Consider the following 12,869-nt stretch of genomic DNA (forward strand, 5'->3'; position numbering starts at 1 on the left):
AGCAGAAATAAAGATAGCAAATAATGTCATTGATTGCCTCAGTTGAAGTAGAAGGTTTCATGGAAAACTTACAAGCCAAATATCAGATGTTTGTCAATTAAAGGATGCTAAAGATGTCAAAAACATTATCAGAGTAATGCTCAAGACAAAGCTATATGATGCTTCTTAAATGCCAACCCCCCACACAAACACACAAACAAACATGGAGAAAGAACTATAATAAATCCCATCTACTACCTATGGTAAACCCAGCCTAAATTATATGGAAGAGCTTGTGCTCATTTATATCTTTACCCCAAAAATTGATTATAGAAATAAAAGAACTTCAATAAAAACATGAGTCCACAGTGAGGAACACAAATGTTTTAATCATTCTGGTTAATATTAACTTTGGATTAAATTAAAATTCAGGGAGAAAATGTCCTCTTTAAAACAGAATGCCAGCAAAAACAAGTATATGGAAATAACTGAATTTTAGAACTTCCAGGATATAAACATGAATGTTCAATTTAGGTATAAAACAAAAACCAAGATGTGGCAAAGATGGAATGATGGACAGTAGTATTTTTAAAGGAAGATCATTGGAGACAAGAATATTTATACATTCTCAAAGCATCACTCTCCACATTGCTTAACAGTTTTAAGGAAAACAACAAGTCATTTTCATGAGCTCCCACAGTGGATGCCTCCTCCTCCAAGTGACAGCCCTAGATAGAGACATGAGTGACAGACAAACTGGCAGGTCTTCAAGTAGGATGCTACAGGAAGCATGTGGCATTAGCTATACATAGGATTTGCTCAAAGTTTAGGCTAAATTTAATGCTGAGGAAATTATGAGACAACTGAAGAATGTGGGCCATGTTGCCAGACACCTGACCTGTCCCCTACAAACAGGTCGTCACCAGACTCTGATAACAAAAAAGTGAGGAGACATTTTTGATTCAAAAAGACTAAAAAATTTATCTTTTTATGCTTTTTCAACCGAAATGTCTCCTCTCCTTTGTTGTTACATCATTTATGGTGACCCTGACCAAAGAAGATAGGTCAGTAGTCTTGTTTACTGGTCTATATTCTTCATATGTCTCATAATTTCCTGTGCTTAAATTCATGCTAAACATCTTTAGCAAAAACACTACAATGCTAATACTGCCCACTTCTAGCATTTGTGATCCTGAAATCGTCCAGTTTGGTCTGTTCTTTTCTTCCTGCTATTCCTGCCCTTGCTTTTCTATAGAGTGGGAACTTTGGGGGCTGGGATTAAGGTCACTCAATAGTGGTTATGGACCTTGGTCTTGGTCTTGGTCTTGAATAGTAATCACAATTAGAGGCTCAGAAACTGTTAATTTCTCCAATAAAACCGTCCTTTTGGAGTGTCAAGAGCCATTCATGGTTGTGAAATCCAATGATCATGATGGATGTCATCAGTGTTCTATTTGGCCATTCACTTGGTTTGTTGTTTTATATTTCTTCAAGTGGAAAAGGCACTTTCTGTGATGCAGACTTATTTAAATGGTCAATATCTCTTCTTGTTCCAGCAACATTTGGTATCTGAGAGAGGGAGAGAGAAATCAAATGAGAGTCTTGGTCAGGTCCTGGGGATGGTTGCCCCAGGAAGTACTGCCCAGTGATAGCAGAGGACAGAGACCACCTGAGCTCCTTTGTGAGAAGGAGCCGAATTGCTGGAATGCAGGCTGGCTAAAGTGGAAGGTGGCATCCTCAACAATGTAGAGAAAACCCTCCCGAACTTTCAGTTCAGCTTGTGGTACAGGAATCAGTGTCCCTTCCTTGTCCCATACAGAAGCTGGTGGTCTCAGCCACTTTCTTCCTATCCTTTTTATCCTGACCAAATCAAGGGCTTTTCATACTTTTCAGTGCTCATTGTTCTTAGCACCCAGGATACACATTCAGAAACAGACTGCTGTGGGAGGGAGAAACAACTCTTATGACTCCAAAAAGGGAAGAGAGGGTGGGCAGTTGGCATAGCCACAGGAAAGAGAGATAGCAGGCTTCAGACCACATCCAAGTCCAGTCCCACCTTTATTAAAGAGGAGACAGTGATGCCTGGGGGCTGATCTTTGACTCTTTTCAAAGAGTCCATGAACACATGAACTCTTAATAATACATGAACTCTTAAAACACTGGAGCAGACCCTCTTCATAAACATTTAGGAAGAACAAGAAGGCACCCAATGGTGCAATAGACACAATGGATGTTGGGTCACCTTGGCTAGACAGGGACAAAAAATTTTAAGAAAGCTCTGTACTATTTTTCCACAGCAGATTAGGAAAGACAAGAAAAAGGATTCACTAAAAATGGAAAGAATGAAGGGAGAGCAGTGAGTTCAACCAGAGCACAACTTTTTTCTCTAAATTCCTGAAGGCTATCCCACACCAGATCATAACACAAATCATTTCTAGGAATAGTCTCAATAGCTAGACTCATAAATCTCCAAAACAAAAGGGACTGCACTGTGTTTTACTATACTCTCCTCTGTTTGTACTTTTCTTTCTCAATACTGCTCCTTCAGAAAAGATTCTTTTTAGTTTTTTATGGCAGTCAAGAATGGCATAGAAGCTGGGCTCTGGTGTCTCATGCCCAGCTGCTTACGAGGCAAAGAACAGGAAGATCCTGGTTCAAATCCAGCATGGGCAAATATTTTTAAAAACCCTATTTCAAAAATACTCTACACAAAAAAGGGATGGCAGAGTGGCTCAAATGGTGGAATGCCTGGGTGGCAACTGTGAAGCCACAAATTCAAACATCAGTATCACCAGAAAAAAGAGAAAAGAATGACAAAGAAGTGTAAGTATAAAAATATTTCTTGGCATTCAGTTTTGATGTATTATTATATGTACTTCAAGAAAGGGAGACTGAAAAGTTTTATGTGGGGATTTTCTCTGACCGAAAGTAAAATTTTAAAATTGTGGTCCTAATCACATTCGAGGACTGGGAAGTTAACAATATATAATGCAAACTGCCAGATTTATGGTAAAAAATGAAAAAAAAAACCTAAATACCATTATGTGTAATTGGAGGAAATATGTTTTTTGACACTGAGTTTCAGTGTACCTACTATTTCTTAGTTCATCTTGTTACCACTTTGTGCACATGTGCTTCAGGGGCTACAGGCCCAATTCATTCATTACCATGTTTTTCTGTGATATGCAGAGTTTTGTTGAGAGGGAAATACAAATTTCATCAGCATTTAATGGATGCTCAGCTTTTTCTATGGAGTAAGCCACACAAGTGGGAAAATTCCATATTGACAACTTGAGATCATCATGAATCAGTGTTCCTAATTTTCTAAATATGTTAGAATCACTTGGGACTCTCTTAAAATCACTGATGCTCGTATGTCATCCCAGACTATTTACACAAGACTCTTATGTGTGCATCCAAGGCACCCATTACCTCAGGTGCTTGTATCAGGGCATCTTGATCTGGATATACTGAATGGACAACTGATACCATAACTTTCACTTCATCTCCCCCATCTCTCTCATGACTGGCTCCTGACCTACTGGCTCTATGGATTTTACTCTTCATTCTGATAGTTTGAAGCAAATTGCTCTTTTGTCAGTTGAAATGGATTGATGCAAAGCTCATCCAGTATTTTCAATCAATCATATTAGAATATGATATACATGGGGTTGGACTCCATTTTCTTTTCTTTTTTTTTTTTATCAGGGGAGAGTGTGAACACAGTCCCTCACTACCACAAATTATGCAGTACAGTTTCCCTCATTTGGGGAAATTGCAGGGTCAGCACATCCAGAGTGCAATGGATAAGCCTCGCCCTGGGAAAACCACATTCGTGATCATGGTATCTCCCCTACCAGGTAGGTATGGACTCAATTTTCCATTAAGTTAGTTAAATAAAAGACTCACATATTCGCAATCTCCAGATTCACTGGCATTGTATTTTTGACACGTACCTGAACATGTTAAGTGAAAAAAAGATTTCATGATCATTGCAGTTGTGAAGTACTGCAATTGGCATCTCATTTTCAACCATTGTCCTTTCACAATACCATTTAATATCCTCCAGGTAATGTAAGAACCCAAGAGGTACAGACAATATGTCCTGGAAAACCCATGAAAATGGGCACAGGGCTCTACATACTGGGTTGAAGATAACACTTATTATGCACCTCCCCCCTAAAGCCCAGCTTGCAATTTAGGTTTTTTTAATCAGAGCACTTTATCGTTAATTTTAACCATTTTCATGTGCATGCCCAATTTAAGAATTAGGGATTGATGTGGTCTGGTTCCCTGAAGCAGGCACAAGAGGAGAAACTGAACAAGTAATTTTAAAGAGCATGGACCCAGAAGAAAGAGGCAGTGGAACTGGGAAGCTGGGAAGACAGGTGAAAAACCAAGAAAGTATGAGGCTGTGGGAAACTTTATGTACTAAGAACCTCAAATAATGCTCTCCATGACATGTGAATAACATGGGTTGGGCTTACCTGTGTCACTTAAAGTATGAGGACGACAGCACTGGGGAGGAGCAGCATTCAGAATGCAAACAGGAAATGTGGATGGAGGACCAGACAGGGTAGCAGTCCTCAGAAATCCAAGGTAAGGATAGATAGAGATTACATCACTTGTTGGACAGAACATACCTTAAAGAGAAAACACAGTAGGAGAATGAGCTCAAACCTACATAGAGAATCATAAGGATTAAGTGCATCCAAGAGCCACAGGGGTGACTACCTCTGTATGTTGATCCAGGGAATCTGCTCTCTATTCTGCGCTTGCTGAGCAATAGTATTCTTTTGATAACCTTCTGCTTCAGGACATTTGGGGCATCAATGAGGCTATGGTGAATCCCATGTGCGTGGTCAACTGAGCCTTCGGGAACATCACCTTCTACCTTGGGAGGTTGTTTCATTCCAAGGAAAGCATTCAAATTCAGCTCTGAAAGCAAAACCATACCCATTGTTACCTATGTCCTTACTGGGGTTTATGAGGGACATAACGAAAAGAAAGGCCGGGACATGGAAGTCCAGGAGGGACACAAAGTCTGTACACAACATTGCTATTTCCATAGTGCAGACAGCTTTCACATATCCAGTCAAGTTAAGATCGCAGAAGACAAACATACTTGCAATTTATTAAAAATCAAGAAAAACAGGACTAGTAAAACCCAGTATCTCCCAAGAATATGAGCCAAAACAAGGAAATGACACAAGAAATGGGCTGAGATTTTGGAATGGAAGAGAGGATAAAAGGAAGCAATATCGAGGTCCACAGAAAACACTACAACAGAAAAAACTGGGGGAGATTAAACCTAAGGAATAATTATAACATGCAAAAATATTTAATATCTTTTCCATTGAACAACAGGTATAAAACACCTACCACAAACATAATACATGGGTTCCAGATACAAGTTTCATTATTCATATCTGGTGAGAACATCATGTACATATACTTAATTATCTGAGCATGAATTTTTACATTAGAAACAGGAGGAATAAAATATAATATCACAATTACTAGTTCAGTCAGTTGAATCAGAAATGAAATAAAAATATGAAAATAAAATGGAAAGGAACATGCTGTGCAAAGGAGACAACCTGTTACACATTAAGAAAAGTCATAGCACAGGTCAATAACTGAAGATGTACAACAAACCTCCTCCCCAAATGTCACCTGAGCAGGCTTACTGCGCTACAATCAAAAGAAGGCTAGCAACAGATACTGTGACTGAGCCCAGGTGATGAGTATTGGCTGGGAAGACAAAAAGCAAAAGGAGGGAAAACACAAGCCATATGGCTGACCAGAAGACAAGCAAAAAGAAAACAAGAGTGGGGTGCAGAGAAATTAGTTGCGTGTGCATAGCAGGCCAAGAAATGCTCTTCCTATAGTAATGATAACATGGGGTGCACTTACTTATGACACTTAAAATGTTGGGACACCAGTGCTGGGTGGGAACACAGTTCACAGTACAAACAGGAGATGGAGACGGACGTCCAGACCAGGTGGCGGCCCATGGAAATTCACAGTACGAACAAGCAGAGATTACAGGAGCTGTTATACAGGACAAACCTTGAGGAGAAAACACAGTAGGGCGATGAGCTCAATCTTACATGAAGGGTCACAAGCAGTAATAAGTGTATTCAAGAGCCACATGTGGGATTACCTCTTTGTCCCAGTTCTGGGAATCTGCATCCTATTTGGCACCTGCTCAACAGTAATTTTGTCTTCAAGAGCTTCCGTTTAAGGATGTTTGTGGCATCAGTGAGGCAATATTGAAACTCCGGTGTGTGGTCAATTGAGCCTTCGGGAGCATCACCCTCCAGCTCCGTTTCTGAGCAGGCGCCTGAATTCAGTTCTGAAAATACAAACACAGACACTGTTCTCTATGCCCTGATTGGGAAAGAAGAGTGTCATCAAGGAAAGAAATGTAGGCTGGGACACCATAGTCCAAGACTGGGAGAGGAGGCCTATAGACACACTTGTATTTTCATGATGGGTGATGTTTCTCACATATCCAGTAATGGTAAGATGGCCAGGAGGCAAAGGTACTTCCAATTTATTAACATATTCAAGAGAAACTGGACTAGTAAATACAGTATCTCCCAAGAATATATGGCAAGACAAGGAAATGATACTGGCACAGGCTGTGATTATGGAGAGGAAGAAATTTTAACACAAAGCAAAATCAAAATTCAAGGAAAACCCTACAACAGAAACTAACTGGGGGACATTAATCCTGGGAAACTTACAAAACTTGCATAAGTATATGATATACTTCTTGCATGCTCATTCTGTTTAGAAAACACACCTGCCACAAACACATAATGTTTATGGTCCAGATACAAGCTTCATTCATTGTTCACATTTGCTGAGGATAGAAATGTACATGCATTTAATTATCTGATTTCACCAATTCTTACATTGGAAAATGGAAGGATAGTACATGAGATTATAATTCCTATTTCACAGAGCTGAAATTAGAAATTGTTGAGAAATATGAGAAGGAAGTAGATAAAAAGAGCTTGTGAAAAGCAGATGGCCCGTTAAGACATCAGAAAATGATAGCGTGAGGCAATAGACTGAGGATTCACACTCTTCCTGCTCACCAAACATCCTCTGAGCTGGTTTACTGCTCCAGCATCTGTGGAATCGAACAGGAGACAGAGTAAATGAGTCCAGTTGCTGAGTATTGTCTGGGCTTGGGGGCAGGAAAAAGTGGCAAGGAAAAAGCGTGCCAGATGGATGGCAAGACAGTTAAACGCTCCAAGTTATTCACACAGGTCAGCACTGCATGTCCCCAGAGACTCAGGAGTACTTCCCATAGGAACACTCTAAGTGGGTGACTGGGGCCCCAATCCCACATGACCTTCCACCTCCTGACATCACCACCAGGAAGTAGCCATGGTTCAAGGTGTTGTCGTTTGGACTGACACCAAGGAAAGACAGGCAAGTAAGACCCAGACAGAGTGGATGTGAAGAATTGAAACCTCAGTCATAAGAACATCTGGAACAAGCCAGGGGTGGTGGACCATGCCTGTCATCCAAGCTACACGGGAGGAAGAGATGGAGAGGACAGAGTTTGCTAGTGAGACCCACTTAAGAAACCAGGCAAGAGGGGCTTTGTGAAAAGCACCTGCCATTCACAATGGAGTCTGTGAAGCGGTAGAGGCCCTAACATATGGGAGGCCCTGAGTTCAAATGCCCGCAATAACAAAAAGAGAAAGACAGAACCTTTTCTTAAAGAAATTGTCCAGCATGGGATGGGAACACTGAAAAGGGCTCCAGGCACAAAATCCAAGTCCAGCCCTTCCTTTTACTAAAGTGGAGACACTCATTTCTAGGCACTGAGCTTTTAATGAACCCATGTGACCTCTTGACATACCTGGAGCAGACCCTTTCCATAAATGTGGACGAAAAGCAATGGTGGGTCACCTTGGCTACACAGGAAAAGTTTGAGAGTCCTTTTCCAAGCATATCAGAAAAGCAGACCAAAGGAGAGTGAAGGGAGAGCAGAGTTCAACCAGAGCACAACTCTTTTAACTAACTACTGGAAAGAAATTCCACACCAGGTGTCCCATAAAAATCTTCTAGGAAGAGCCTGAATATGTAGATCCACAGATATTTAAATCAAAAGGGACTGCAGTATGCTTCTTTTTCTGTCTTCAAAGCACTCATTCAAAAAAATATCCCTCTCTAGTAATTCATACCATTCTAGAATGGCATAGAAGTGTAAACATATGACAACTTACTACATTTGACATTTGAGGTGTATCATTTTTTCATGAAGGGAGGACTTTTATTTCATGAGGTTTGAGGATTTTTGTTCTAGGAAAATCATGGACAAAAAAGTAAAACTTTCATATCATGGTCCCTATCTCCTCACAGGATTGAATGTGGCAGAAGGCAGGCTACAAGTTTTATATGAAAATGAAAAGGAAAATACTAAATTCCACCATGTGCACTTGCAGGAAGTTCTTATACTTTCAGTTCAAAAAGAACTATTATTGTTATCTACTCTTGTACCCAAACATTTTGTGCACATGTGCTACAAATATGGGGAACATCTCCACATTCAATTGTGGCACTCAAATAGTTTTGTTCAGAGGGGAGTACAAATGCAATGGTTAATGGATGCTATGCTTTCTCTATGGCCTGTGCCACACAGCTGGGACAATACCATCTTGTCAACCTGCCAACAGCTTAAGTCCATGCTCCACAGTTCATGCCATATATTACAGTCACCTGGGAGCTTTTTCAACACACTGATGCCCTAACCACATCCGAGACTGTCATAGCCATCAGTGGGAACTTGCCTGTGTGAGGCAGCATCTGGCCTTGTGAGGAAGCTCTAAGGAACTGAGGCAAAGGCCTCGGAACCAGACTGTGCCTGTGTGAGTTGGTATCTGGCCATGGGAGAAAGCCCCAAGGAACTGAGGCAAGTCTCAGACCATACCTTGCCTGTGTGATCTGGTATCTGGCCATGTGAGAAAGCTCTAAGGAACTGAGGAAAAAGTCTCAGACCAGACTGTGCCTGTGTGAGTTGGTATCTGGCCTTGTGAGAAAGCCAGACATCCAGAAAAACAGCATTCAAGGTTCTCAGATGGCTTCATGTCCTTCAGATGTAAGTAAGAAAGTTATGCTGACCATGTGCTTCTCCTGCTTCTCTGTTCCCATTTTAAAGGAGACATAACAAAGAGTTAATTTTAACTGTGCTTCCGTGTACTAATGTAACCTTGACATGTAATACCTGGCCTGCATTTTCTGACCAAATGCTCTCTGTGTAAAAGGCATTTATAAAAAGCAAAGGATGCTTCATTAAAGTGGCTATTGAGCGGGAGTCAGTAGTCCCCTATCTTTTACAGCTTCAGTCACCCAGGTTCTGCAGGTAAAGGGCTTACACCAGACTATTTTATGAGTCCCTCCATTCCTTCTTCCTGACAGCATGATCTGGACATAGGGAATGGACCACTCTCATTCCATCGTCCCATCTCAATCATGCCTGGTTCCTTACCTGCTGGCTCTATGGATTTTGCCATTCCTAATGACAGTTTCAAGCAAATCACTCTCGTTTCATCTGCACTGGCCTGGCCTGATGCAAACATTGTACTATATTCACAATCAATTTTATTGGGTCTTGATGTAATTGACCCCCAACCCACATCCCTTTGAGTGACTTAAATGAAAGGCTCTCTTAGTCTCAGTCCTCAAGAGTCAATGGGGTTGTATTTTAGACTTGAAGTTGGACATGTTAATGGAAAAGACAATGAGGAGGAGGAGAGGACAAGGACTGCCTAAGTCGTCCTTGATCTATGTGGGTTTGTGGTACTGCCCTTGGCAATTCCTTTTGGACTGACATACCTTTAAAATTCCACTCAGTGTCCTCCAGCTAACGTCAGAGTTCATGTGGTAGAGATATTGACTCCTGATGAAAACATGCACATTGGCCTAGGCCTGGAGACACGGTGCTGAGGACAACACTAGCACCAGGGCCTAGCCTTCTCTGAACCTATACCCCAGTTTGCAATGAAGTTTTTGATGATCAGGGCTACTTCTCATCCATCATATTAGCACTTTTCATGTGCAGGTCCAACTTAAGAATTTAGGAACTGACACATTCTGTTTCCTGAAAGCAAGCACAAGAGGAAAATCCCATACTAGACACTGGCTTAGGTCATGCTCTTGGAGGAAAGCTCCCAGTGGGAGTCTGGGTGGCCAGGAAGACAGACAAAAAGCCAACAAACACTTGGGGTCCTGTGGAATCAGTTGCATGTGCTCAACAGGCCAAGAGATACTCTTCATACAGTAACGATAACAGGTGGGGCTTACCTATGGCGCTTAAAGTGTCGGGACACCAGCGCTGGGTGGAAACACAGGTCACAGCACAAACAGGAGATGGAAATGGACATTCAGACGAGGTGGAAGCCAATGGAAATTCAAGGTATGAACACACAGAGGTTACATGAGCTATGGGACAGGACAAACCTTGAGGAAAAAACATAGTACGATGATGAGCTCAACCCTACATGAAGGGTCACAAGGAGTAAGAGCATCCAAGAGCCACAGGTGGGATTACCTGTTTGTCCTAGTTCAGGGAATCTGCATACTATTCGGCACATGCTGAGCAGTAGTTTTCTCTTCAGGATCTTCCATTTTAGGACACTTGTGGCATCAGTGAGGCCATGTTGAAACCCAGGTGTTTGGTCAACTGAGCTTTTGGGAGCATCACCCTCCAGATTCATTTTAAAGCAGGCCTCTGAATTCAGCTCTAAAAATGCAACCACAGACATTGTTCTCTATGCTCTGATTGGGACAGAAAAGCATCATCAAGAAAAGAAAGTAAGCTGGAATAACAGAGTCTAAGGCTGGGAGAGGAGGCCTATAGACACCCTTATATTTTCATGATTGCTGATGTTTCTCACATATCCAGTAATGGTAAGATGGCCAGGAGGCAAAGGTACTTCCAAATTATTAACATACTCAAGAGAAACTGGACTTGTAAAACCCAGTATCTTCTAAGAATATATGGCAAGACAAGGAAACAACACTGGCACAGGCTGTGATTTTGGAGAGGAAGAGATTTTAACACCAAGCAAAATACAAGATCAAGGAAAACCCTACGACTGAAACTAACTGGGGAGATTAATCCTGGAAACTTACAAAACTTGCATAAGTATCTGATATACTTCCTTATGTGCACATTCTATTTAGAAAACACACCTGCCACAAACACAATGTATATACTCCAGATACAGGCTTCATTCATTATTCACATTTATGAGGATAGAATGTACATGCATTTAATTACCTGATCTCACCACTTTCACTGGAAAATGGAGGGATCTTATATGAAATTATAATTCCTATTTCAAAGGGTGAAAATAGAAATTGTTGAGAAATATGAGAAGACAGTAGATAAAAAGAGCATGTTAAAAGTAGATGGCCCATTAAGACATCAAAAAATTATAGCATGGAGCAACAGACCAAGGATTCACACTCTCCCTGCTCCCCAAATGTCCTCTGAGCTGGCTTATTGCTCCAGTATCTGTGGAATGCGAGCAGGAGACAGAGCAAATGAGTACAGTTGCTGAGTATTGTCTGGGCTTGGGGAAAACCAGTGGCAAGGAAAAGGCATGCCAGATGGATAGCAAGACGGTTAAATGCTCCAAGTAATTTAACATGGGTTAGGTACTGCATGTCCTCAAAGACTCAGGAGTACTTCCCATAGGAACACTCCAAGTGGGTGACTGGGGCTCCTAATCCCACATGACCTTCAACCTCCTGACATCACCACCAGGAAGGATCCTCGGGTCAAGGTGCTGTCATTCAGAGTGACACCTAGGAAGGATGGGCAAGACCCAGATAAAGTGGACATGAAGGGTTAAAACATCAGTCTTCAGAACATCTAGAGCAAGCCAGGGGTGGTGGCACAAGCATGTAATCCAAGCTACATGGGAGGAAGAGACAGAGGACAGAGGGTGGTAGTGAGATCCCATTTAAGGCACCAAGTAAGCAGGGCTTTGTGGCATGCACCTGCCATTGCAGACTTTTGGAGCCTCTGAACTGATAGAGGCCCTAACGTATGGGAAGCCTGGGGTTCAAAGGCAAGCAATAACAAAAAGAGAAAGATGGAACTCTTTGTTAAAGAAATTGGCAACAGAGACTGATCCAACATGGCAACTAGAGTGCAGAAGTAGACAGTAAATCAAAAATCTTGCTGAGATGCTGGAGCCACACTTGGCAGAAATAAAGCATCAAGAAGAATCAAAACTTCAACACCCTGAACCTCAATCCCATACAAAGCTTCTCCTCATCACATTACAGTGAGAACACAGGAGGGCTGCTGTGCCACCAGACACCAGCTCCAAACCTGCTTGGGAGACATCAGCAGACCAACAGGTAAGCACCAGGCATCATGCGATATTCCCATAGCCACCCCTAGGATAAACCAGTATAGCCTCATGGAAAGACTGACTCCCTGCCCCGCAAAAGAAAAAAAACTGAATAACAAACAAGGAACATGCAGCAGAGGGGCAGGGTACTGTAAGTGCAACAGAGATAGGGGGAGGAGTGAGGAGCTGATCTCCATGTGACCTTTCAGTAAACAAAGGCTGGAAAGGCAGAAGGGCTGACAGCAAGCAGGTGATAAGTCCCTGCCTGAAATACAGCAGCTAGCAGTCCACAAAGCTCATCTCCTGAGCCAGTGAGCAACATCCAAAGTCAAACGACACTGCAAAATTGAAAAACAATCAGCAAACCATCATAACATGTTGACAGCAGGGATCCGGCTGATGGATCTCTGACCTTGCCCCAGATAAAGGGGGCAAGGCAAAGAAACAAGCTCCCAGTAAACCAACACGGCAAAAACTCAACTCCAAAGCAGAATGGCT

At 41.9% G+C, this 12,869-nt stretch overlaps 1 protein-coding gene and 1 non-coding gene across 2 annotated transcripts in view; both read right to left on the reverse strand.

Moving 5' to 3' along the window:
• Nucleotides 1-377: 377 nt before the first annotated feature.
• Nucleotides 378-12,869, reverse strand: part of LOC141422527 (uncharacterized) — a 33,989-nt gene continuing 21,497 nt past the window's right edge. The window contains exons 12-17 of the mRNA XM_074070344.1: nt 10,556-10,747; nt 6,146-6,337; nt 5,896-6,051; nt 4,714-4,917; nt 4,467-4,622; nt 378-1,548 (exon numbers count right to left, since the gene is read on the reverse strand). Of these exons, the coding sequence (XP_073926445.1) occupies nt 1,514-1,548; nt 4,467-4,622; nt 4,714-4,917; nt 5,896-6,051; nt 6,146-6,337; nt 10,556-10,747 (935 nt within the window). The 3' untranslated portion in view covers nt 378-1,513. The remainder of the gene's footprint in view (nt 1,549-4,466; nt 4,623-4,713; nt 4,918-5,895; nt 6,052-6,145; nt 6,338-10,555; nt 10,748-12,869) is intronic.
• LOC141422735 (U1 spliceosomal RNA) lies at nt 3,685-3,847 on the reverse strand. The gene has a single exon (XR_012447482.1). It is a non-coding gene; the product is annotated as a U1 spliceosomal RNA (small nuclear RNA).

Source organism: Castor canadensis, chromosome 4, assembly GCF_047511655.1.
Source record: "Castor canadensis chromosome 4, mCasCan1.hap1v2, whole genome shotgun sequence".
NCBI lineage: Eukaryota > Metazoa > Chordata > Mammalia > Rodentia > Castoridae > Castor > Castor canadensis.